This window comes from Amblyomma americanum, chromosome 3 (genome assembly GCF_052857255.1).
Source record: "Amblyomma americanum isolate KBUSLIRL-KWMA chromosome 3, ASM5285725v1, whole genome shotgun sequence".
Taxonomy (NCBI): Eukaryota; Metazoa; Arthropoda; class Arachnida; order Ixodida; family Ixodidae; genus Amblyomma; species Amblyomma americanum.
In genome coordinates, this window is record NC_135499.1 from 4,283,170 (window position 1) to 4,311,117 (window position 27,948).

The 27,948-nt window shown below is 45.1% G+C and overlaps 1 protein-coding gene and 1 pseudogene across 4 annotated transcripts in view; one reads left to right on the forward strand and one right to left on the reverse strand.

Moving 5' to 3' along the window:
• Vps50 (vacuolar protein sorting 50) overlaps positions 1–27,948 on the forward strand; it is a 262,379-nt gene that overhangs the window by 91,994 nt on the left and 142,437 nt on the right. For 2 of the 4 annotated variants that reach the window (XM_077657052.1, XM_077657053.1), the window contains exon 13: positions 17,600–17,698. The exons of the other annotated variants lie outside the window; for them this stretch is intronic. In XM_077657052.1, the coding sequence (XP_077513178.1) occupies positions 17,600–17,698 (99 nt within the window). The remainder of the gene's footprint in view (positions 1–17,599; positions 17,699–27,948) is intronic. 4 annotated transcript variants of the gene reach the window in all.
• LOC144126301 (uncharacterized) lies at positions 6,222–7,999 on the reverse strand (annotated as a pseudogene).

The following is a 27,948-nucleotide window of genomic DNA, read 5'->3' on the forward strand; positions in this document are numbered from 1 at the left end:
CGTCAGGTATATCTGCGATTCCGAAAACAATTAAGTTCGATCTGCGACTTCTATCTTCCAGATCGACTAATTTTGCATGCTGCGATTGGAGAGTCACCTGTATGTCTGTTAAAGCTGAGTTAACTCCTTCGTTCGAGATAATCTTTCTCTGCATCACGTTTACTTTGCTCTCGAGGTCTGTCAAACGCACACCAAAGCTGTGTATTAGTGTCTCTGTGTTCTCCAGTCGTGCTTTCAAGTCAGCTATGTCTGACCTAATAGACTGCTGACCATCTACAAGAGTCTGAAGCATTTCCTCTATTGCTGGTCCAGGATTTTCTTCCACGTCTCCGCAAACAAGTAATTTCAAAACACAAAAACAGTCATATGCAATACTCAAGCACTTCTGTGGGCGCGGCACAACAATGAGAAATCGGTTATCGCTCCGTAGACAAGAACTATAACTAACCTGAAGGGTGAAAGCAAAACGCATGGTGAGCGTCGTTTGCTCGGCCCTTTCGCCGCGCCCACTGAAGATGTCCGGTAGTGGTGCAGTCTTTATAGCCAGGCTTCCTGATGACGTCACAGAACCATGGCTTGATGCAAATAGCATTGGTGCCTCGATGACGATGTAGTTCTGGCCATGATCCGCATTGATTCTTGTAGCCGTTGACGCTGGTGCCGGCGAAGCCGGGGCCGTAGCAGGAAGGAGCACACCGCCGATTGACAGCAGCAACGCCTGAAGGGTGAAAGCAAAACGCATGGTGAGCGTCCTTTGCTCGGCCCTTTCGCCACGCCCACTGAAGATGTCCGGTAGTGGTGCAGTCTTTATAGCCAGGCTTCCTGATGACGTCACAGAACCATGGCTTGATGCAAATAGCATTGGTGCCTCGATGACGATGTAGTTCTGGCCATGATCCGCATTGATTCTTGTAGCCGTTGACGCTGGTGCCGGCGAAGCCGGGGCCGTAGCAGGAAGGAGCACACCGCCGTTTGACAGCAGCAACGCCTGAAGGGTGAAAGCAAAACGCATGGTGAGCGTCCTTTGCTCGGCCCTTTCGCCACGCCATGGCATAAAGCACCACCACAAAGTGACATTCTTGATGCGGCAGTGCTGCGACAGTTGAGAAGTAACAGGCGAGTTTGTGTTGCACAGAGCAGTTTTCCTGCATTTGTTATTTAAGGCATATTTCAAACAAAGCTGCCAGCTGTTGTAGCCGCGGTAAGCGAAGCGGAGGCAGAACGACTAGGCTTGTATGAATAGTGCTTTTTTGGTTCGAAGCACTTCGAATAGTAGCAAGTAAAGAAAAAAAATGGCAGAGGGCTAAGGTCTGGGATTTATTCATGGAAAGTAAGCAACTTGATTATTTACGAAAATCTACAAATTTTCGTGCAAAAACACTAGCTGTTCCACATGCTGGGGTTTGAGGTGCTCCCTTCTGCAGCTTACAACGGCTCCTGCAGTCAAAAAACTTTCACTTCTTGTCTGGGTGGCTTGTGTCGAAAGATACCTGCAGGCAGCTGCAACCAGAGTTGGGTAAAGGTCTTGGCTTTCCACCACACAAGGAGGTCTTCGGACCGGGGTAGAAGGGGGGCCCTCAAGTACCCAGCAACCTCATTCGAGATTGTACGGCTTGACTGATGATGTGCAAGCGAACTGAAGTGCGTAAAAGCACTCCACACAGAGTCCCCTGAAGGGTCTGCAGAGCAGGTGTTGTTCTCACTTGTTGCTGTACCATGTTGATCAACTGGCACAGTCTCTTCTGCAGCCGTTGTGAATAGAGTGAACGCCCATTGCTTTGTGGGTCGTTCAGCATAACAGACATCTTTGTATGTAGGATCGACCAACATTGCCAATGCAGGAAGGTGTGACATCTTGATAGTGGGGAACCTCGTCTTGATGCTGCGCAAAAGGCTTGATTCAAACATTGCTGCCGAAACACTGCACACCACTCCAGGACGACTGCGCTACTTCAGAAGTAAAGTTCCTTTTATTATCTGTAATGGCGAAGATCGGCACAGTATCATGGGCTGGAAGTTCCCACTAATCAATGACATCTGCGATAAATAGCTCCAGGTTTTCTGCAGTTTGAGAGTCTCTCATCTTTGTGCAAGCCAATGCATGCACGTGTTACACAAAGTCACTGTCCATGACGTGACAAGTTGCACAAACGTAGCTGTCATTTGCCCGCGATGTCCAACCATCAGTTGTGATTCGAAGCGGCTCCACTCCACGTGCAAAAATGTCCCCGAGCTTCTTTTCACCTTCTGTTTGCTTGATGCGTAGAGATCCAGAATAATGGCTCTCGAGAACGTTGTCCGACATGGCACAGCATAACCCGGCATAGCGAACTTCATCATCTCGAGAAAACCCAGTTCTTCGGCAATGTTGTAGGGGCTACGAAGCGAGCTACGAAGTGAGCTGTCATTTTTGTCATCTGTTGGGCTTTTGGGGCTGAAGCCTTCATTTTCGGCTTGAAACTGTCAGCTATGGATGGTTGTTGACACTTGCCTTGCTTGCCCCCCTTGAGCTTGGATGGCCTTTTGCATGCGTCCCGCTTCTTTTGGTGGTCCTTGAGCAAGTCCTGGTGTCTCCCTAAATGCATTGCTAGGGTTGTTGTCGTACTTGCCGGGGTCTTCAGGACTGCCTTGCATTTAAGACATCGAGTTTCGATTCTCCGTGGAATGTTTACAAAAAAGTTCCAAATCAGATTGCTGGCCGGATGCAAGTCCATCATGGTGCTCTCTGGAGTGGTCCAAAGCGGCTAGGGTTGATGAAATGCTGCCGCGGCAGAGACAGAGTCGCCCACTAAATGCAATCAACCACACCACCACGCCGACGAGATGCGCTTTTGTATGCCTTTGTTCTGAGTATAGTTCTGTTTTTTCCTGGTTTGGTTTGGATTGGATTGGGAAAAGTATTACTGAATCCAAAACCGAAACTTTCGAAAGCTCCTTCTCCCTGAAGAGGAAAACATGCAGCACAAAAAATGAATGGACGACAGAAGACAAACACAAGTGCAGCAGCAGCAGATGACTCTTCCAGTACAGAATCGAATATTTAACTGGGCACAGAAGGATACACGGTCGGCCTGGCTTCAACACTTTAAAATGAACACGAACGTAGGTGGTCAGCATGCACAAACCTCTCTTGCTGCCCTATTCTAACATTGTAGGTGGATGCACTGCATCGCTGTTGTACGACGCCCCGCAACCACTCTGCCTCCCCTGGACGTAGTCCTTGCACTAGTTCATGGTCGCCTTCCTCAAATGATCTCTATGACCGCCCTCTCTCATTAGCCTTCTCTTTCGTCTGGTAGAACCTGTCATCCATACGCTTTTCCAAGTTCAGTTGGAGAAAGGTCAGGCGTGTGCGAGGCTTCCATGACAAACAGTTCTGCGGGTTTCAGCCCCATGGTTGTGGTTTGTGTGTTTCGGTACGTGAACAGAAATTGATCAATCTGATGTTGCAAAGTTTTTTTATCCCTGTTCTCTCATCGAGAAGCTGCCGCAGAACGTCCTGCTTAATGGTCTGTACATACCGCTCTGCACTTCCATTTGATGCGGGGTGGTACGGCGGCATCCTGGTATGCCGCACCCCATTCCTGCGGAGAGAGTCTGCAAAATTTTTTGCACAGAACTGAGGGCCGTTGTCCATAACTATTTCTTGCGGTAGTCCGTATGACGCACAGACACTCCACTGCTTTTCAGTGGTGTTTTCGGTAGTGGTGGATGGCATGACTAACACCTCTATCCACTTGGAATGCGCATCCACTATGACTAGGAGCCACTGGTTATCCGTGAAAGCAAAGTCCAGATGGATTCTTTGCCATCTGCGAGTTGGCCAACCCCAAGTTAGCAGTGGAATACGTGGCAGAACTTTTTGTGTTAACTCACACGTGCCACAACTTTTCACAATCTGCTCAATGTCCTCCGTGAGCTGAGGCCACCACGGAAAGCTACCGGCGAGCATTTTCATGTGCGTCATCCCGGGGTGTCCTTCGTGCAAAAGATGCAACACCTGTTCACGCAACTACAAGGTATAATCACTCGACTTCCCCATGTAGCACACTGCTGATCCCAGGCAGCTCATGTCGGCGAATGAAATAAGGCATTATGTCACCACCTGTGACATGCGCCGGCCAACCACTCATCGTATACCACAACATTTTCAGCAACACTCCGTCAGTTCTAGTGCATTTCTCAGTTTCAACAGCAGGCAATGGCACTTCATTGACAACTGAAAAGAAATGTGAATAGTCCGAGACATCGTTGTGATTTGCTAGTGGTAACCGTGAAAAACCGGCGGCACTTCCAACATCTCAACCTTTGCGGTAAACCCAACAATAATCGTATGCTGTGAGCAGTAAAGCCCAATGTTGCATGCGGGTTGCTGTCATCACTGGTACGGGTTTACCATGAGCAAGCAAACCTTCCAATGGCTGATGGTCAGAATAAATCTCAAAGCGATGCCTGAGCAGATATTTGTGGAACTTTTTCAGCCCACAAATAGCAGCAAGGGCCTCTTTTTCAATCTGAGCATACCCATGCTCTGCGTTACTTAATGTTCTGAAGCATAGGCAATTGGCCTTTCGTCGCTTCCAGTCTTATGAAAAAGAATGGCCCCTACGGCATAAGCCGAAGCATCGCACACTAGTCCTATCGGCCTTTTTTTGGTCGTAGTACGTCAGCACATTGCTTTGTGTTAACCAGCTCTTACTTTCTTAAAACACTTGCTCAGCTTCCTGTGACCACCAAAATCCCTTTTCTTTGTTCAGAACGTTGTACAGAGGCATCAGCTTAGCTGACAGCTTCGGCACAAACTTCCCGTAGAAGTCAGTCAAGCCCAAGTAAGTTCGTAACTGTGCCGGATCCTTTAGACTTGGTGCCTGTTTTATCCCTTTCACCTTTTCATCCGGTGGCCGTGTGCCCTTGTCGTCCAGGATGTGTCCTAGGTAAGTGACAGACGTTTGAAAGAATTTGCACTTTTCCCTTTACAATCACATGCCTTTCTCCAGAAAACGTGGCAACACCCTTTTCACTCTATGAAGACATTCGTCAAATGTTGAACCCGCGATAAGTACATCATCCAAGTTGCAGCTTAGCTTACCCACTCAAGCCCTTCTAACACATCATCCATGACAGACTGGAAAATAGCAGGTGCACTTGTGATGCCATAGGGCAAGCGCATGTACCCTTGAATAGCCCCAGGTGTGTATTGACAACCACCATTGATAGTGCCTTCGGATGCAGTTCAAGGTGCTGATACGCCGTAGACAAATCAAGCACTGTGAAATTCTTGCATCCTGAAAACTTTGCAAACAAATCTTCCATCATGGGAAGAGGATAATGGTTAGTTCGCAGGCATGGATTCAATGTAGCCTTGATGTTCCCACACACTCTGACTTTGTTGTTCGCCTTAGGCACAACAACTAGGGGCATCATCCAGCCGCTTTTCTGTACAGGCACTAACACTCCCCTGTTTGCGAGAGACTGCATTTCAAATGACACAGCTTCCCTCAAAGAAAATGGCACCTGTCGCGCCTTGCAAAATGTGGGGTTGCTCCCCTCCTTCAAAACCAGCCTGACTGCGCTGCTTTTGATCAGCCCCAGAGTGGGCTCGAACACTTTCATGTACTTCTCAAGTAGCACCGCAACTTTGTTTAAACACACACCGTACACACTTGACCAGTCTAGCTCAGGGGGCTCCAGCCAGTCACGTCCAAGCAACAAAGTGTCGCTATTGTTGTGGGTTTTAACAACAATGAGCGGAGGTTGCTTGTACTGGCCATTATGTTCGACTGGAAATGTCAACTTCCCTGTGATTGTTAGCGGCGACCCACCGTATGTCCTCAGCTTTATGTGACAAGGCTCTTTAGGTAGACTGGGCCAGAATTTCCTGCATAGCGTTTCTCGCACAATAGAAACAGATGCACCCGTGTCTATTTGCATGTTAACATTCTTCTTGGCTACCTTAAGGCAGACTTTATAATGCCCTGGGCGTTCTGCGCAAGAATAGACATTGTACGACAACACATATGGTCACAATCCGCCTCCTCCTCAGCTACCGCATTTGCCGAGTCTCTAGACTAGCACATTTTCGGCAAGTGTCTGTAACGCTTGCAGACATGATAGCGATACTTGCAAATATTTGCAGTTTGATGCTTCGTGCGCTGAGCCACACCAGAAACAGTCCAGCGATTCAGACACTCTGTCTCTTGCTAGTCCTGCACCGGATGAAGTTGTACGCTGCTGTGGCCGTTTAGCACCACCTGGCTTATGACGCACGGCGTTGACTGTACTGTGCACCCCCGTCGGATGAAATTCCAGACTTTCCTTTCACGCTAGCTCGATGCTTTTCGCAATGTCACAGGCATATGAAAACGCCAACTTGCTTTTCTTCAGCAACTCTGCTTGTGTTGCGTTGTCGCAGAGGCCCACTACAAAGCGGTCTCACAGAGCCTCTTTGAGGATGCAGATACTGTAGAAGCTTGGCCAAGTTGGTGTGACATTGTTTTTCGGCAGCACAAGGGACAAAGGACGAGACAAGTGCACAGACATGGCACTTAAAAAAAAAAAAAAACTCGTCGAGGAATTTTCTGAATTCGCATGAAGCTGCCAATCACCTCAACTTCACTGCATATGCTGCTATAGACTCTCCCTCTTGCTGGCACCGGCAATTAAATTTGAATCCTTCTGCGATGACCATGGGCTTCGGTGTGCAATGACTTCGCAGCACTTCTACCAGTTCCGCATAAGTCTTGTCCTCTGGCTTTCAAGGCTCTAGCAAAGTCTTCAGCGTATTGTATGCTTTCTTGCCTATCGCCGTTATAAACATCGAGACCTTGAAGTTGTCACTCACCTTGAAGGCCTTCAGTAAGCGCTCGAACCTTTCCACGTAGTACCCAAAATTCTCGTTCCCATCCTCAAAGAACTGGTCGAATCTTCCAAGCGTTGCCACCCTTGTGCCTCGCCGGAGAACCCTGCAAGAAAACTGTGATGAGTTTTACGCAGTCCGGCAACACCCCATCCTTGTTCACCTATTATGTTGTAGCCCAGAAGGGTGGAGAGTTGGGCTTGTTGGTTTATGATCATGTTGGGAACAGCGGTAACACAGGACAGAGCGAGAACACAACACAACGCCTGTGTTGTGTTCTCGCTCCGTCCTGTGTTAGCACTGCTACCAACATGTTGTAGCCGCAGTGAGCGAAGCGGAGGCAGAACGACTCAGCAACATGTTTATTTGGCATGCTGGGCCATACAGAAAAAGACTAACACCGAGCGATTTGCTCACTCTCGCTTTTAACGAGAGCAACGCCCCCTCAGCATTGCATCATCACACGTCACAGTTGATCACGCGACACTACAATCACATGACACTTCACTAGCCTTGAGCATTGAAAGTCTGAGGAAAAACAGTTTGATTCAAAGAGGTTTGGTAGGCAAAAGAAACTTCCTTAGATGACACCAACTGCCCCCCCCCCCCCCCCCCCCCCCACCCCCACCCCCCTTGTAATGGTGTGAAGGTATCACAGCCAAACTGTACGGCGGTATGGCACCTTCCCTTAATTGCTATGTCTGGCCTTCGGACAAAGTTGAGATGAAGGGTCCAAAATGCCTTCTGTTGGCATTGACAACAAGCCTGGTACTATTAGATTTAGGCGCATTGAGAGCTAAGGAGCAGCCTTCAGATAAGAATAATGATGCAATGGGCAGATGCCTGGGATAGCCGCAACACAACATTCATGATCCTTGGCAGGTTGTCATAAATATAACATCCCTCCCTTGCATGCGGCAACTAAAACCCTACACGAAAGAAAGCCACTACGGAAGGTATAGCTCCACAGGTTTCAGCCGCTGTGATGAATGTGCACAGAGGAATCAGTGGTGACACAATAGGACCCCCGTGTATGTCCTCAGGATAACTCCTTGACCCACCACCTCAGCAACAGGATAGGGGGATGAGAAAGATGGCAGTCCATTGAACTGGCTGTCCAAGATGCTACTCATACAGGATCATGGTGCCTCGTCCACGCACGGCTGTCCAGAAGTCCCTTTGGTCTGACTCCACTGTAGCTGGCACCCAATTCGGCCCAGGTCGGAAATTCTGCACAAAGACGTAGCTGTTTTCCTGGCTCCTGGTTAGCCATCTTCATTGATGTCTGGTAATATTTCCATGGAGCTCTTTTGCCATAGCTACACTTCCGCAGAAGCTCAGCAGGACTGCTGCCAGTTACTTCATGCAGTGCTGACTTGTATGTCGGAAGAAATTCTAGCTAGCTGGTTATGACTGTTTCATGATCACCCCCACTCTGCTGCACTGTTGGTCGCTGGGCGAAGTGGTGGCAACAGTTTTTGTTGGATGCAGCTTTTCCGCAAGAAAACCTTGGAACTCTTCTCACGCAAATGCCAGGCCATTGTTTGATACGATGACATCTGGCAAGCCTCGACATGCAAAGACTGCCTCTGGCACTGGGTAGTAACTGCTGCACTGGATAGACTTCTGTCTATTTTGAAAATGCATCCGCCACAATGAACAAATATGCATTATACATTAGTCCTGCTAAGTCCACCTGCAGACGAGACCATGGCGTCTTGGGGAAAGGTCAGGGCCTAACAGATGTTGGCCTTGGCATTTGCTGGTTCTTATGACAAATATGGCATTCCTGGGCCACTGCTATACCGTCCTTATCCAGCTTTATCCAGCTGCGGGCACCAAACGTGGCTTTGGGCAGCTGTTTCCAATTTTGAGACCCCAAGACGACTTTCATGCGGAAGCTACTTGTAGCGATCACTACTCTGTCCCTCAATAAGATGCATTCGTAGTTCTCCCAAACAGAGTCCCCTCGTCGTCCACAAAGCACCTCTGTGTAGAAACGAAACTCTTGCTCAGCAAAGCTCGTCACCATAAGAAACAGAGCTGGAAGTTTATTTGGATAGAGCAAGGGCAAATCTTGATGCAGAAAGCTGAGAAATTGCCTGTTCTACATATAGCGTCAGAAGGCGATCTGGTGGAAATGAACTCAATAAATCAAGGGTAACATTTTATTCCTGTACAAAAAAAAAAAAACATGCCTTACACAATCTCTGAAATAGACCAATTGAAAATAAAGATACACTCTCAATACAAGATACACTCTCGATACTTCACTGTAATATGCGCAGCCTATGCAATAATTCCAATGCATTGACTGGGTATATATTGCGTCATAACTCTAGCTTTGATTTAATATCCGTGAGGGACAATGAGACTATCTTAATATCCGGCTATAAATTTTCCTCCCTCCCACGTGATTCATGTGCAAGAGGTGGCAGGGGTGGGAATATACATAAGACAAGGCATTAGTTTTCAGGTATTGTCTACAGCTTCAGTTAGTGACCGTGCTATAGAATGACGCTTTAGCAAACTTTCAGGTGGCATAATAGCAGGAGTGGTATACCACCCCCCAAGATCACCATTAACCATCTTCACTGAGAAGTTTGAAACATCCCTTACTCATTTATCACATGAGCATAATGGCAGTATATTCTTATTGTTGGTGATTTTAACATTGATATCACACCTCATACCCAAAATGATTACACACTGCTCCTGGAATCCTTAAACTTGCACAACCTGATCGTTGAACCTACTTGCGTTGCCACCACAACAAGTGCACTAATTGATCGTGTATTGTGTAACGTTGATAATAGGGTTTGTGTTGGAGTGTGCCCTTATCCTGTTGCTGACCACTATTTGTTGCCATGCAGATTTAAATGCCCGACAATGAAAGGCCCATTTGCCCGAAACTCCAGAGGAAAATAAATCATGGCTTGTTTTGTAGGCTACTGGAATCAACCGATTTTTCCTTCATTTCCAAGGAAAATGTTGAAATTGAATACAATAATTTTGTTGAAGCTTTTCGAACCATGATATCCCAGAGTGTTGAGAATACATGTGGATGACAAGATTCATTCTTGATAATTTAAGAAAGAAAGAATACTGGTACAAAAAAATGGGAACAGAATAGAAGTAATAATTATTACCTAACCCAATTTAAGCGACTCAGGGACTCCACAGTCTCCCTAATGAGAAAAAGAAAAAAAGACCGCCACCGTCTGGAAAACATTGAAGTAACTAGCGTTAGCTGTTTGGTTTACTACATGAAGAAAGAGAAGAAGAATGCACCTCTTGTGTTGAGAAACAGAATGTTATGCCCTTTGAAATGGGGTTGATCGCCACCATGCTCGGCTACGCGTGCACGTACGCCGCCTAGCCGAACGATCGCCACCTCGCGCCATCTACCAGAGAAATTAAAATGCACGTCTACCCAATGTCGAGTTGCACCCACTCAAGATACGTCCCAAACCGAATTTGCTTCATTTGGGGGGTCAAGGTGGGCCTAGAATTCGGCTTGTGGTGCGATATGGTAATGCTTCAATTAATAATTGCATGTATACAATGTTTACCTGTTATTTAATTGTGGTTTTATTTCTATACCACAACCCATAGGGTTTTATTTGCCTGCCAAATTTGGTATACAACTGTCCTCGGATGGGTGCCCGTTATTGTCGGTATACCCTATATAGCAGAACGAATGTATAGATCTATAGGTAACGGGACAGTTTTCCTAACCGTTTTAGGATATTTGGATATTTTTTGGTGAGGGGGGGGGGGAATGGGATGAGAGGGCACAACCAATTTTAATGGTCGCCATCCTGGATTCGAGAAACCGAAACTATGCCGCCATTTCGTCCCCTGACGTCATACTCACATAGTTTCACCTCTATCCACCATATTAGACCATGACGTCGTCATTGGCATGCGACAAGTGGTTGTTTCTACAATGCGTTTGTAGATGGCGCTACAGGTCTCAATGCAAGATGTGCTGTTTTCTAGTTGCAGCCACATGGCGATTTGATCTCAGGGTGGTAGGAGAGGTCACGAAATCCCGAAACGTGATGAGTAGTTGCTGCCACAGATGGCGCTGTGATCAAGGGTGGTAGCAGACCCTACGAAATCTCAAAACGTGATGAGTAAGAGCTCACGCTCTTAAAAAGAACATTACTGGTATCGGCAACGTGAAAGATAAACTGCCGATTGAAGCATTTTCAGGTGTCATCTACCAGATCCCATGTGCTGATTGCCCCCAGGTTTACGTTGGCGAAACGAGAAAGTTCCCCAGAAGGCTTAACGACCACAAACGTGACGTCAGAAATAATAATCACACAACGAACGCCATTGCCGAGCATGTGCAAGAGCATACTCATACGATTGACTGGGACCACGCCACTGTCATCGCGAAGGAAAGGAACGTGTCATCTCGGTGGCTGATGGAATCTCTAATCATCCAATCGACACCAGTTATCATGAACCGGCTGCATGGAACCATGCCACCTATCTACGCATGCTCCTTGCGCCACGTGTTACTTTATAAGTCGCGACAATTTCTTGTCCCGCTCAGTGATCAAGGAACCCGTACGAGGTTCCGAAATGCCTTTGAATTTCATGACATGGTCAGTGACCGCATTCCTTTTTCTTTAGCTTCTTTGTTGTTAAGAGCTCTTTTTACTTCATCAAGATTCTCTACGTTGATCAGCATATCAATAAGTTTCTGCTGCTTGTGAGAACCTGCCACCTGGTCCTTCACTGATAGAAGCGAGCTAACCATTACCTCAGGCACATTTGACCCAGCGACGCTCTTTGCCAGATTGTAATAATTGAGGCAGTTGAAGGTTATAAGGAAATGCTGTGGGCTTGCGTGGGCCAGTTCGAGCATATCCCTTCTTGCACCCTGGCGCGTAGCTGTTATTTAGCCGTCGTTTGGGAGGCATTACAGGTGGAGAGCAGGCCAGCAGAGATTTCTTAATAGCAATAACTGCCAGAAGCAAGCACAACAACCATTCCCAGCAAGCAAGGCTCTTCAAGTGCGGGCGACGACAGCGCCGCCGCAACTTTCTACACAAGCGGGACCGCGGCTAACAATAGAACCGGCCTCCGCTCCTTCCACTCAAAACATTCTAGTACGCTCTAACAGCATCCTATGTTACTCTACTGTCCAATCATAACTGCAACTGGAATCGTATTTTTAATATGTCACTATATCAAAACAGCCAGAGGCATCAAAGTTTTAGTTTATATCTTTTTTCAAAGCTTTAGTTTATATCTTTTTTTTTGTGATTAGCTTGTTTAGGTATCAAAAAAGTTTTAACAACAGACTACTTTTTTTAATAAAGGCCGAGTTTGGGCGAGTTGGTTTACCATGCTGAACGTAAAAGCGCAAAAAACAAGGACGTAGAATAAGACACACAACACGAGCGCTTACTTCCAACTGATCTTTATTACATGCAAGAAACAGATTTTTATACTCTTGATAATGCCTGCAAGGCATTACCACAGAGTGGTGAAAGGTAGATAACAGTGATCGAGTGTCACACTTAAACGATAAAAGATAGGACATCTCTTTTTGTAAGAGCAGAATTGACAGAGCACTTACGCAGTCATCGCCAGCTCGTGCCATCTCCAACGCCTCAACAATTTCGCGCGTAATTTGACATTTGTTCCCGTAAAGGATTTTGCACTTGTGAAAAAGAGGACCACAACCCTCTTTTCCTTCTTTTCCTTTGCTTTTGCATTTTAGGCAATGAATGCTCATGTGCCCCCCTTTTTTATTGTTCACAACATAGTCATGCTCACCCAATCGCTCATTTAGGCATCTTCCCATTTGTCCTATATAATATTTACCACAGGATAATGGCACTTTGTAGACAACACTTTCGTGCATCTCGCGAACGGCTTTTGATGCCTGATCGTGCAACCAGTTTTTCCTGGGCTTTCTGATGTGCTAAGCTTGCATAGTGAACTCAGCTTATTTGGGGCAGAGAACATTCACACTGCAGAGAATTCTGTGCAGTGGTCCTAAAATGTGGATGGATGTTCATTGCAGATTTGCGTGGCCTTCTGCTGAAACGCACTGCCTCCGTGCCAGTGTGCTGGAAGTGACATCAAATATGACATGGCGGGCACATCTCTTTGCACCTCAGCCGAACGTTCGGAACACTCGCAGGGTGCCGTTGCTTTTTCTGACAGCTGTTCACTGTGACCTCTGAGACCCTCGAAAATCTTAAGAGGCCATCCTTACAAGCGGCCGGCGCCAATAACCGCAGTCAGCAGTTTGTGCAGTTAACAACAACCTCTTCAGTAACAGCATGCAGGACCATGCTTGAAACAAACATTCATAGGAACAGTGGGAAACACGGGACCTACGAGCATGCTCATGAAATAATGCGATTATGATGGTGCAGGTTTGTCAGACACCACACCACGGCTTGCCGCTTTCGATGCATACTTTTAGAGCTTCATTCAGAGTAACTGGCGAAAATATCTGCAGGTGATCCTCAGTCCAATCTCAGCTTGTCTCATTGTCACTTCATTGATATCTTTTAACGCGCATTTACATTGGCAAAAAGTACTGCAAGGCACATGGCCTGCTTGCTGGTAGCTGTGTGATTGCAGCGTGAATAAATGCATTTCAGCTGCTTTCATATTCAATATTCTTTGTAAAATATGCCCACTTCAGGTACTTTGTCTTTTTTTCTTCTTTGTTGAAGCTTCCTATCGGCCACTGTACAGCAAAATTCTCTGCATCAACATAGTTCTCTGCATCAACTCTGCATCAGCCGAGCATGTGGCATTGCACGAGTGTGTAGAAAACTGCACGAGTGCCGTCAGCCAAAGACACCATTAATTTGTATCCGACTATAGTTTGAAAGTGATTTCCATGCTGCAGTCCCACATTTACATTGCAGACGAACGCCATGATTTCATGTTCTTTTTTCTCTTTATGATGCGTATTCCCAGTGCAGATACTGCTGCCACGGAGTGATGTGGGTCTAGATGAAGTCTGAACAGAATTACATGTTGCTGGCATACAGTCGTACTGCACGCCTCAAGATGTCTTTAAAGGGTCGGAGCTGCCATATTTTTGGTGCAACGTCCAAATCGTTGTTTTAGAGACACGTGATACCTACCTAACGCGCAGTGACAGGAGTGCATGTGCACTTTATATAAAGCAACCTATTAAATTTCAATTCAAGCGCCTTTATTATGGGGACGGCTCTAGAGGGTTACGAGTGGCGGATAATAGTGGCCGGCTATGGCCGCTTTGCATACGAACTGCCACAATGTGTCCCAAGTTGGTCGACGTGGGCAGTCCCAAAGGAGGTGACGATTGTGGGGGTCTGTTCTGCATCTGACTCGTGGTAATGCATCAGGAGGAACGTCGCTGTCATTTGTCGAGCAGTGAGTTGTTCAGCACCCACGACATCTTTTATGTAAGCACATCCAGATCATGCGCGGTTGAGGAACACCTGAGCACCTCGTGAAAATGAGGGGCATGGGTCATCACATTCAGAAGCCTTGGAGATAAGCTCCTTTCGTCTTTGTTGGCAGCGGTGTCGTCACTCTTCGTCAGGGCTGTGAGAAGCGTAATCGGCACCGTCAGGTCCTTGTGCTGAGAGCGGTGTAATGCATCCTCACTCAGCAGCAGCCGCCTCTTCAGCGCTGAAAAGGCTAACTGTGCGTGGTCTCAGTACTAGGTCTCACAGAAAGGAAACTGATGGTTTTATAACACTTACGAAAAGAGTTTTGATTCATTTTTGAAAGCCATAGTAGCGGATGCTTTATTATGCAATAGCGTCAGTTGTGCAACATTTCCTATTATACGGGGCCCAGATTACACGCACGTTAAAGCCCGCTATCTCATAGGCCTTTTTTATACTTATTTATTTATTTATTTATTTATTTATTTATTTATTCAAAATACCTCATGGGCTCTGACTGGAGTATTATGTGAGGGGGGTTACATAACTGCGGTGCGAACAGAAGCAAATAGAGGATGGTTATTTTAACATCATTATACAATAATAAGCAACCAACCAGAAAATAGAAGTAAACTGAAAAAGCACGCTTCACAACAAATTGCTGCTTATTTTTTTCTTTGAATACAACATGATGTTGTCAAGAAGACCATTGCAATGAACGATTGCATGGGGTAGGGCTGATGAATTGAATGTGGCGCTCGTTCCCCAAAAGGCGTTTAAAACTGAGGTGATTATGCAGTCGTTGAGATGTGCGGGCCTGATGTGTAAGCGGTAGGGTGAAGGAACGATGACTGTAAACAATTTTATGGAAGAGGCAGATAAGTGGTATTGTTCTGCCAGATTCTAAGGATGGAAGGGGCAACGACACCTTAATGTTAGTTATGCTGGAGTTTCGGCAATAGTTGCGAGCAATAAAGCAAGCGGCACGATTTTGTACACGCTGTAGGGAATGAATTAAGTAGTCTTGTTGAGGTCACCAGATGGAAGATGAGTATTCAAGTTGAGAGCGGACAAATGTTTGATATGCGAGCTTCCATGTGGAAGAAGGTGCACCTCTGAGCTTGCGTTTTAAACAACCTAATATACGGTTAGCTTTGGCAGTAATTTTTTCTATGTCGGTTTTCTATGGTGTGGGCTATTTCGTTCATACATTCTACGAAGCCGATTAACTCAGCGCAATGGCACGAGGACAAAATAGAAGAGACACGAAACAGTACCTGTCCTGTGTTTCGTGTTTCTTCTATCTTGTCTTCATTCCGCTACACTGTATCAATCGGTTCCATGAGAAATTAGGTAAAAAGTGGACGCCAAGGTAATTGAATGATAACGCAAAAGTGGCTGGTCTATGCTGAATCAAAAGGCAACAGTTTTTGCACACATGCCCGGCGTGTGCAAAAACAACTGTTGCCTTATGATTCGGCACTCTCAAAACTAATTAAAAGAAGCATAGTGAACTTGTGGATCAAATCTGCACTAGATAAATCGTGCGAGCATGAAATGCAGACCAGCTTTGACAGCTAATTGGCAAGAATTTTGAACTCGTGCTACCCTCAGTTTATCGTGATGGCTGTTGCCGAGACCCTCCTGAAGAAGGTAAAGAATAGCGCTACGACCATGAAGACGAGGGAAGGTGAGCGCACCTTGCGGCCCGAAGTTGTCCCCTACCTGAACTAAGTTTCGCATTACTTAAAGAAAGTTGCAAAGAGGCTTGGGGTGTCACCGGTTTTCTCGGCTCCAGTAAAGCTCGGCCAACTATGCCGTCATATCTGTCAAGGAGACCACCAAATCTGGATGCGGAAAAAAGCATGCCAAGCCGTATGTACAGTGCCAGTCAGGAGTGGTGTATGAGATTCCACTTTTGTGCAGAAACACCTATGCCAGCATATTTGGCAGATGCATCAACGGTCGATTAAAGGGGGCATGGTAAAAATTTAGAGAACAACTATGATGTGAGCTTGGTTAAGCATTGCAGGTCTGGCAAGGAATGCTTGCCGCGTTTAGATAGTGCAAGGATTCTAGGCACATGCAAAGATCAAATTGCACGTGAACTACTGGAAGCTTACCATATAAAGAAAAGGGGAGATTATTGTGTGAGCGATACTTTACTTCACTTGTACAGAGCAGAACATGACCTTTTCTCTGCCACAAGATAAGATGTATCATACGGTGTGAAATTGTTCTGTCCTGTTGGTGGAACATCTCTTTTCTTCTGCATTCTGTGAGCGCATGTGCAGCGGAACCTTTGTGTTTTCCGTGCATTGCCGAAATAAAATAAGTTGAGAGTGCAGTGATTGTCCATGTCATGAGTGTTTTCCTTCAATTGTGTTTGTCCTTTTTTTGCGCTGCAGATATGTTGAATATAAAGATTTTATTAACATTGCCAGGCAGTGGGGATTTCATTAACATTGCCAGGCAGTGGGGATTTCATCGGGTATGCACTGAGTATATGGCCACCAGAGAAAAAAGTCGTCCCTTGTGCCGATGGATCCTCAATCCTTCGAATTCGTGACTCGGGCTGAGTAGGCAGCAAGAGTGAATAGGATCCTGCGATTGGGACTCTACATTTTTGCGCAAATAATCCTTTTGTCTCCCTCTCCCTCTTCTTCAAGGCCAAAGCTTTAAATTCACGCGTTAGACATTAGAGAATATTAATGCTAGCGTGTTTTCTTCTTTAACAGTGTGATTAAGAAGGCTTCCAAGTTTTTTCCTTTCCTGCTAACATGCGCAGGTACCACCAAAATTGTTTATTTTCGTGTCTTTTTCTCCGTGTGATAGCCGCACCCCTGATTTTCATCCCAAATCTTAGAAAATAAACCTGCAGCGATCACGCACGTGTATACAGTAAGTTTTTGCTGATGTATTGGGGGAAAAGATGTATTGATGATGTGAATGCAGTACTAATGAAGAAAGGGAATTTTATTTTTCTTGGCAGCAGCTAGCAAGGCGATTTCACCAACGTTAATGTTGATGTCATGTTGTTGCACAGGAGGCTACTCTAAATAGGGATGGATCTTGGATCCTTGCCGCTCATCATACTTTGCCTATGAGTGAATCGATGTTGTGTGTGCCCGGTTCTCTCTAGTACTGTCCAGCTTGGTTGCTCAAAACCTTTCTAATTCCCACCCGGAGGACACCACCTACCAGCGGTAGCAGGTGCTATCAATTTTTTAGCTACCATGTGGAGGTGGAGCAGCATACCTGTTGCAGTAATGAAGTCCACTATTGGTTGTCCAAGCTGGTGGTGGCTGTGCACATGCAGGCTGATGGACCTTGGGCAAGACTTCTGCGGCAGCCCATCTGAAGAGCTGCAGCAGTCCTTGCGGCAGCAGAGCTTCAACTACTTCAAGGACTACCACCGGTGCGTGTCTAACGTGCACTCACACAGTAGCTGCATTGCTTAATCTTCGGAGAAGTGCTGCTGAGTCTACAAGGAGGCTGTGGGGTCTGTTTGATTGTTGCATTTCCAACTTGAGTGGACTACTGAAGTCCAGGATAAGATGCTCAATGGGGATTGTTAGGCACTGCACATTGGTTAATTCTTTAAGATCTGTGACAATTTGTTCCAGAATGGTGTCATCTTTGGAAACCATTCTACAAACAATGTTCAAAATACCATGCGAGCTTACAATTACCAGAATGTCTCGAAGATGCAGATTTGGACAGCTTTTCTCACCGTAGTTTGTCTCAGGGTTCCAGGAAGAGATTCCAACTTGGAATTTTAAACGTGGCTTTATAGATCCTGTCTTGAGATGTTTGCTTTTGGGAGCTAGAAGAAGTGACCTATACATAAGAACATCTGTCGGTCTAGTTGGTGTAATTCATCAGACATGGTGAAGTTTTGTGGGATCTTTTTCTCTGATGGCGGAATTCAGGAATGATAAATTATTTTGGCAATGGTTCAGAGACTGACAAGGGGACAGGTGCTGGGAAGCGAGTCCTCTCCAAGCTGTCTATACAACACTGCTGTAACCAAATATAGTATACCCAAATTTGTTTGTTTGTTTATTGTGCTTAAGACGGTACAGAAGTAGTGCCTAGGGGCAGAGGCAAAATGCAATAGCAATGAACGCCTGACTGGGCCAATGTCCCTACAAAAACTTGCAGCACAAACAGCACACACATAGAAATGAAAATAAGACAAACTTGCACATGAACAGAGGCAATCTGTCGATTACAGAGGAAATTAGTAAAAAACAGGATTGAAGCCAGTACTAAATAGTCAAATTATACAGTTGTGTAGCCTAAGCACAAAATAAATTGGCAGAATGAGTTTAATAGTAAAATATAGAATCAATCCGAGGGCATAAATTCACGTAGTGGGAAATGATAAAAACACAGGACAACACTGCTTTATGATATGCTATTCGTACGCAGAGTCATTGACCAAATCCTGTAGATATGCTTACAAGTTATGTAGAAAATAAATTTTCCCCATTTTCCTGAAGGAAATCAGGGAAGAACAACCATTAGTGATTTCGATTAAAGGCGGGAAAAGATTCAAGCAGTCAGGAATTTGCCAGTTAAGCAATTGCATACCATAATTCGTTCTAATTAAGGGCTTAAAGAAGGAGTTGTGTCTGAACGTGTAATAAGGTAAATTCTTTGTGTAAGTAGAAAGAAAAAGTTCGCTATTTGCTTTCACCTCTAGATAGATAGCTTCGGAAAGCCGCTGGTAGTACAAGGCTTCAAGTTTCCATATACCATCTTTTACAAAAAATTCAGAAACGTGTTCATAAGACGATAGGCCATGAATAAATCTTAAACCTTTCTTTTGCATCAGATATAATTTATTAAGGTTTGATTTTGAAGTTACACCCCAAACAAGTAGACAATAAGTCAACCGTGAATGGATTAAGGCGAAATATAGCTGGCGTTTTAGGTTCTTTGGAAGGTAAGCTTGAATTGTATTTAGCATCCCTAGCATTTGAGCAATACTGCTTTTTACTGAATTCCCATGATTGGACCAGAGAAGGTTTTCATGAAAATTGACCCCTAAGAATTTATGCTCGGATACTCTTTCTAACGTTTGCAGGTTAAATTTCAGTGCATGCGCAAGATTGGTCCGCTTATTTTTAGGACCAAATAAAATATATTTCGTTTTTTTCACGTTTAAATTAAGTTGATTAGCATGAATCCACTGAGACAGATTTTGAAGCCACAGATTTGCGGTTACGCACAGGGATGTTAAATCATCAGCAGAAAAGAAAACATTTGTGTCATCCGCATAGGGAATAATATCTTGGGTTTTGGAAAGTGAGACTATGTCATTGACGTATAAGAGAAAAATTACAGAGCCGAGAATGGAGCCTTGAGGGACACCAAATTTTATTGCTCCGGTGTCTGAGACGATACTGTTTATAGTTACATATTGTTTACGATTTGTTAGGTAACTGCGGATCAGTTTAAGCGGAAGGCCTCTTATACCATAATGAGGTAATTTGGTATACAAAATGTCATGTTTTATGGAATCAAATGCTTTCTTAAAGTCTAAAAATATACCTATGGTGTAAAGTTGTTGCTCAATATTGTTGACAATTTTATCTCGGATTTTTAACAGTGCTGACTCAGTGGATTTGCCTTTCTGGAATCCATATTGACACTCAGATAGCAAGCTGTGTGTATTTAAATGATTAATCAATCTGATGTTAATAGCTTTCTCTACTACCTTTGAGAATAGTGGCAGAATTGATATAGTAGGTCTATAATTACCTATATCATTCAGAGCTCCTCCTTTGTGTGCAACAGAAACTTCCGCTATTTTCATTTTTTCAGGAAAAACACCTGTCACAAACACTAGATTAATCAATCGACACAGCACATCGCATATCAGATCTGCCACAGCCTTAATTGGTAACACACTGATACCGTCGAAACCATACGCAAAGCTGTTCTTAATATCGCTGATTATGCTGACAATTTCCATGGGAGTAACAGGTTTTAAAAACATGGTGTTCTGAATGCTACGTTTAATATATGTGGTAGCTTGTAGAGATGATGCTGAGTTCATGGCACCAAAATCTAGGAAATGCCGATTAAATTCATTTGCAAGGCTTACGCCACTAAAAAGTTGCTCTCCTAACTTCATTTCATTAGGCATACAGTTAGCAGGTTGTCTCAACAAGCTCTTTATTGTGCGCCATGTTTTTTGCGGATCGAAGTGAATACTGGAAAATTTATCAGTGTAGTACCGCATATGAGACTTATTTAAATCAGCCCCTAACTTATTTCTAAATTTTCTAAACTTTTTTAATGTCTCTATGTCTCTCGATGATACGAACTTTTCAGAGTTCATTACGGGCTTTTATTCTGCGCAGCAGGTCTTCAGTTATCCACGGCTTTCTTCCTTCCTTGCTCTTTTTGTGTAACACCAAAGGAAATGCAGTGTCATAAAGTTTAATCATTTGTTCAAGAAACTGGTTATAAAACGAATTCGGATCTTTCAAACGTTTAATAACGTTCCAGTCTACTGATGCTACTAAATGTCGAAAATAAGTAATGTTGTTTTGCGTGATGTTCCGCCTCGAAATAACTGGATCGATTTTCTGGTTTCGGCATGAGGAAAAATTCGGGAGAAGGCAAAACTGCGCCATGTGATCACTGATATCAGTCGTTAAAACGCCAGCTTCTAATTCATTTTTTCCATATGAAGTTAAACATAAGTCAATCAACGTTTCAGTAGATTCTGTAATTCTAGTGGGGGCCTCAATGATGTTAATAAACCCACAAGATGCTAAAAGATCCGTGAATTCCCGGGCACGATCAGACACATGAAAAAGATCGATATTAAAGTCGCCCATGATTACAACAGGCATGTTCATCATTGCCATCTCATCCAACATAAGTTCAAAAAGACGACAGAAATTATCAAACTGACCAGATGGAGGGCGGTAGATTACACCAAATATGAAAGAATGACACTTGATGAAAAGGGATTCAAAGCAAGGGTTTATAAAGCAGTGCTCCGCCATGACCTTATACGATAGGTTATGCTTAACGAAAAGGGCCACACCTCCTCCTTTTTTGTTTATTCTGCAAACTGCTTCACATGAATACCCGTTGAAATCTACTATGTGGCGACTGCCAGTGAGCCATGTCTCGCTGAAAGCTAAGATGTGGAAGTCGTGGCACAACGAGGCCAGGTGTATGTCTAATTCATCCTTTTTGCGACTTAAACTCCGCACGTTTAAATGATAGTAGGAATAAAAGCGAGACCTTTCCTTTTTTGAAACTGCAGTGCCGAAGGATACGGCATCATGATAAGAGTGTTGCGGTGGTAGCGTCTCCATCTTGACGTAATGGGCGCATGAGCAATTCCAGCTTCTATTTACACCAGTTTTTCGAGATCACTTTCAGTGTGAATCCTAATGATACCGGCACCTACATCTTTTCGCACAAGCACATGTCCATTCTTTTGCCACGTGAAGCGATAGGTTTTTTCTTCACTTTTTGCTCGCGCTAGCCACAAAAGACGTTTATTCATTGCCGTAAGGTTATCTAGAAACCATAAGTCTGACGATATTGTCTGAAGCTGAGAGCAACTTCGCATCCATTTGTCTTTAAGATTGCTCGATGAAAACCGTGCAATAACAACGGAGTCTTTACCCGGTCTAGCTGGCACGCGGTGGACAGACTCTAAAGTCGAATCCGTTAGTTTAGGTAGATCCAGTTTACATGCAAGGTCATTTAATTTCTCAAAGAGGTTTTCATTATCTTCCTTGACCATGCCGTGAATTTCAGGTTGTTTCGACGGCTGTATTGCTCCAGATCGTTTAGCTGAAGCTTCATGTCTTTGACGCAAGGAAAGTTGCCAGACTCGATTGCTGCAATTCTTTTTTGCATATCAGCAACATCCTTGTCGTGAGCATCTAGCTTTTCTAGAATTTTGTCATACTTGTCAGACACAAGTGCGATTGACGCTTCAATTCCATCTACCTTTGATATCAGTTCAGAAAGCGCCTCAACCTTCGCCACTAGTGGGACAAGCAATGAAAGCTTTTCATTTATGTCATTCAACTTGGATTCAAGGTTAGCATTTTCCGGCGTTGTGGAAGTCACCCACTCCGTTTTTTTGCATTTTCACAAGTCTTACAGTTCCAGTTAGCCTTTAAAAAGTCGGCCTTCTTGCGATATTGATTAGCACTGACACCGGAACATTCACCAATATGATATGCATATTGGCATAATATGCATGTAATAGACAATCCATCGCTAGCTATTTCTTCGTGGCATGACAAACATTCCGACATATTGAGAATATATCAGTGCAGCAACAGCAGCAGTAGCGGAAATAAAAAATAATGAATAAAGCACAGACTTTACCAACCTGCAAGTTCGATGGAAAGCAGTTATTGACGGCACTTAGATCCGTCCGCTGCTGCTGCTGTGTGCAAGTGGCGATGTCGTCCCTGGTGCTCTTCTTATAACTCGACGCCCGTCGTTGGGTCAGCTGACTCGACGTTCAGTGATAGGCCGGCAATCTTGATACGCTCCCAGGTGATGTGAAGGTGAAGCACCGGTGAAGCGAGGCTTGGCACGATCGGCGAAAACGCCTGCAAGTTCGATGGAAAGCAGTTATTGACGGCACTTAGATCCGTCCGCTTAGTTGCCAAAGAAGGATGTCAGAAAGGGGGTGGGTCCAGAAGGGTGTGTGTCTCTACAGAGTGCAACTCTACTCTTGATGCCTGACATGAAATACTTTTCGGTTTAAAGCGATAAAAGTCATCATCATCATCAGCCTTACTACACCCACCCACTGCAGGGCAAAGGCCTCTCTCATGTCTCTCCAATTAACCCTGTCCTTTGCCAGCTGCATCCACCCTTTGCCTGCAAACTTCTTAATCTCATCCGTCCACCTAACCTTCTGCCGCCCCCTGCTACGTTTACTTCTCTTGGAATCCACTCCGTCACCCTTAAGGACCAGCGTTTATCTTGCCTTCACATTACATGCCATGCCCAAGCCCATTTCTTCCTCTTGATTTCGACTAGGATGTCATTAACCCGTGTTTGTTCCCTCACCCACTCTGCCCGCTTACGGTCTCTTAACGTTACACCTATCATTTTTCTTTCCATGGCTCGCTGCGTTGTCCTTAACTTAAGCTGAACTCTTTTCATTAGCCTCCAGGTTTCCGCCCCGTAGGTGAGTACCGGTAAGATACAGCTGTTGTACGCTTTTCTCTTGAGTGAAATTGGTAACCTGCCATTCATGATCTGAGAGAACCTGCCATATGCGCTTCACCCCATTCTTATCCTTCTAGTTATTTCACTCTCATGATCCGGATCAGCTGTCACTACCTGCCCTAAGTATACCTTTACCACTTCCAGGCGCTTACTGCCAATTGTGAACTGCTGTTCCCTGGCTAGACTTTTGAACATTACTTTGGTTTTCTGCATGTTAATTTTTAGACCCATCGATCTGCTCTGCCTGTCTAGCTCATTGATCATGATTTGCAGTTCACCTCCTGAGTGACTCAGCAAGGCAATGTCATCAGAAAATCGCAGATTATTTAAATATTCTCCATTTACTCTTATTCCCAACTGTTCCCAATTCTGGCCTCGGAATACCTCCTGTAACAGGCGGTGAATGGCATTGGCGAGATCGTGTCTCCTTGCCTGACGCCCTTCTTTATTTTAATTTTATTGCTGACTTTATGGAGGACTATGGTAGCTGTGCAGTTGCTATATATTTATCTTCCAGTATTTTGACATAAGGCTCTTCTACACCCTGATTATGCAATGCCTGCATGACTGCTGAAGTTTCCACTGAGTCTAATGCTTTCTCATAATAAATGAAGGCTATATATAGAGGTTGCTTATATTCTGCGCATTTCTCTATCACCTGATTGATAGTGTGAATATGATCTATTGTGGAATATTCATTACGAAAGCCTGCCTGATCATTTGTTTGATTGAAGTCTAAAGTAGCCTTGACTGTATTAGCGATTACCTTAGTAAATACCTTGTAGGCAACAGATAGTAAGCTGATCGGTCTGTAATTTTTCAAGCCCTTGGCATCTCCCTTCTTATGAATTAAGATAATGTTTGCATTCTTCCAAGCTTCTGGTACGGTCGAGGTCATAAAGCATTGCGTATACAGGGTGGCTAGTTTTTCCAGCATGATCTCCCCTCCATCCTTCAACAGATCTGCTGTTACCTGATCCTCCCCAGCTGCTTTTCCCCTTTCCATCGCTCCTAAAGCTTTCTGGCTTTCTGTACTTCCTCCTTCATTACTTGCGGGATCATGCATTGCTCTGTGCTACTGTCTTTCTGATTAACGCTATGATTACATTGGCTACTGTACAGATTTGTGTCGCACTCTTAGGCTACTTTAACTATCTTATCCCTATTGCTAATGACATTGCCCTCCTTGTCTCTTAACGCATACATCTGGTTTTTACCTATGCCTAGTTTCCTCTTCACCGCTTTTAGGCTACCTCCATTCTTTAGAGCGTGCTCGATTCTCTCCATATTAAACTTCCTTATGTTGGCTACCTTGCACTTATTTATGAACTTCGATAGCTCTGTCAGTTCTATTCTGTCGGAAGGGTTAGACGCTATCATGCTTTGACGTTTCTTAATCAGATCTTTCATCACCTGAGACAGCTTTCCGGTATCCTGTTGAACTGTCCTACCACCTACTTCTATTGCGCACTCTGTAATGATTGCTGTCAGATTATCATTCATTGTATGAACATCAAGATCGTCTTCCTCAGTTATGGCCGAATATCTGTTTTGCAGTGATATCCTGAATTCCTGTACTTTCCCTCTTACTGCTAACTCATTAATGGACTTCCTCTTCACTAGCTTCTTCCGTTCCGACTTCAAGTCTAAGCTAATTCGAAACCTTACCATTCTGCGGTCGCTACAACGCACCTTTCCGAGGACCTCCACATCCTGCACGATACCAGGGTGAGTGCATAGTATGAAACCAATTTCATTTTTAGTCTAGCCATTGGGGCTCTTCCAGGCCCACTTCCTGTTCTCTCGTTTGAGGAAGAAGGTATCCATGATTCGTAAATTATTTCTATCCGCGAATTCGACTAATAACTCTCCCCTGCTATTTCTAGAACCTATCCCATAGTCGCCTACCACATGGTCGTCAGCCTGCTTCTTGCCCATTTTCGCATTGAAGTCGCCCATCAGTACAGTGTAGTGTGAGTTTACTTTATTCATTGCCGATTCCACGTCTTCATAGAAACTTTCAACAGTCTTGTCATCATGGCTGTATGTAGGCACGTAAGCCTGCACCACCTTCAGCTTGTACCTCCCATTGAGCCTAATTACGATAAGCTGCCACCCTCTCGTTAATGCTATAGAACTCTTTTACATTGCCAGCTATATCCTGATTAACGAGGAATGCCACACTTAATTCTCGTCTATCCGCTAATCCGCGGTAGCACAGTATGTGCCCATCCTTTAGTACTGTATACGCCTCACCTGTCCTCCTAACTTCACTAAGCCCAATCACATCCCATTTAATTCCCGCTAGTTCCTCGAACAGTACTGCTAGGCTAGCCTCACTAGATAAGGTTCTAGCGTTAAACGTTGCCAGGTTCAGATTCCAATGGCGGCCTATCCAGAGCCAGAAATTCTTAGCACTCTCCGCTGCGTCACAGGTCTGACCGCCGCCATGGTCAGTTGCTTCACAGCCGCTGTGGACTGAGGGCCGAGGGTTGTTCATGGAAGGTTGTGGCCAAGTACTACACCAGAGTGGCCAAATCCTGCTTTCGTGAGGGAGTGCGTTGTCGGTTCTGGTCACCGAGATCAGGCCGCACCCCAGACCTCGTTATGCTATTCAATCGACACGCGGGTTTTTTGTTAACTCGGTGGAGAATTGTGCGGCACCAGGATTCGAACCACGGTCCTCTTGCATGCGAGGCGGGTGCTCTACCTCTACACCATCGCTGCTGAAATTAATTTTCAAAATTTGGTTTTAACCGAAGAAGGTCGGTATCTCTGACATGCATGCGGCAGCTTGCTCTCTACTGAATAGACACTACACTTAATCAAAGAGGAAAATCACCAAAGTGTGCTGTTAATAGACAATATTCCTCTAGCTTGCTTGCCTCTGTGGACTCCACCTCCTCACCAGGGCCAGTTGCAGTAATTTCCAAGATTGTGGGGAATGCCCGGTTTGGGACAAACCGGGGAGGCATCAACCCCTCGGAGCTGATAGGCAGTGCCAGATGCCAAAAAATTGAAGGACACTGTAAATTCCAAAGTGTGTGTGGTGAAAGCCTGTGCTCATTCGACTGACTATGCCATGCGCATTTGCTCATTTTTCTTCTGGCGTTTGGTATCGGGGGAATCCACATTCTTGGGGCGCTTCTCCGGACCGCTTGCCGTGGAATCATCACCGGGCCGCTTGGGAGCCGTCTGACTAACTCGACTGCTGCAACGAGCCATCTGGTGGTGGTTGCCATGAAGTGGGGGGAGGGGGATACTGGCGTATGTTGGCCCTTAGGGCATCACTCTTGTCTGACTAAGGAGCGTTGCAGCGCGCGCTGCTGTGTAATCACGTGATTGCTGAGAGAGTGTGAGGGGGGAGAGGCCACGCCGGGCACCCTTCCAGTAATGTTCCTAGTTCAGAAGTACTTGTATTTGGGCGTGTTGGTTCATATCTTTTCAGGAGGACACAATTCAATAAAAGTGGCATGATCGTACCTATCTTCAAAAGCAAGGTATTTGCATAGGCTCTTGCGTAGCCCCGGTTCTTTCTACTATTTTTTTATCGCAAGTTGACCGCTCTTTGAGTGAAACTTTTGACTCAGACCGTATAGCTCATGTCTTCAGATATGTAGATGACTACCTGGTTCTGTTGAAGGAAAGTGATTTTAGTTTTGACGAGGCCGTAGCTGATGTTTTAGATATGTTTGGTAGGAAAGGCATGGGACTCACCTTTACCCATGAAAAGCCAAGCAGTGATAACCAACTGCAGTTTTTAGATATCACCTTAACATTTAACCCTTCACATGTTTGCTGGCGGTATTGTCCGCGCGCAAAGAAAGATTTGCTACCATTTCATTCTAATCATTCTAAGACGGTCAAAAGGGCTATCGCTTTACAATGTCTTTCATCGGCACTAACGAAGTCCTGTCACCACGCTGTGTACGCCGGCTTCTTGTCACAGGTCTCAAGGCTGGAAAAGGCAGGCTTCCCTGATTCCCTCATTCTTGCTGTGACGCAGTCCTTGGTAAAAAAATTGAAGGGCAGCAAGCAGAGCAACGCGAAAGACCCAACGAAGTGTTCAAGGCCGGAGGTGGTACCATACGTACACAGAACTTCCCACAACATCAAGAAGGTGGCCAAGAAGTACGGAGTAGAAGTTGTTTTTTCTGCTCCGCGAAAGTTGTCCGGTCTGTGCGCACGCATAAGAAGAAAAGAAAAACGGCAAGAGTGTGGCGTAAACCACCGTAAGCCCCACCTAACCTGCAAAAAAGGAGTTGTGTATGAGTTCCCGCTCACTTGCGGGAAGGTTTACGTTGGGCAAACTGGATGCTGCCTCAACCAGCGCCTTCTGGAGCACAAAAATTCTTTAAAGAAGACAGGCTCCTATCTCCCGGACCATTGCCAAGAATGCACTAAGAAGACTAAGGTCGCCTGTTTTCCCCG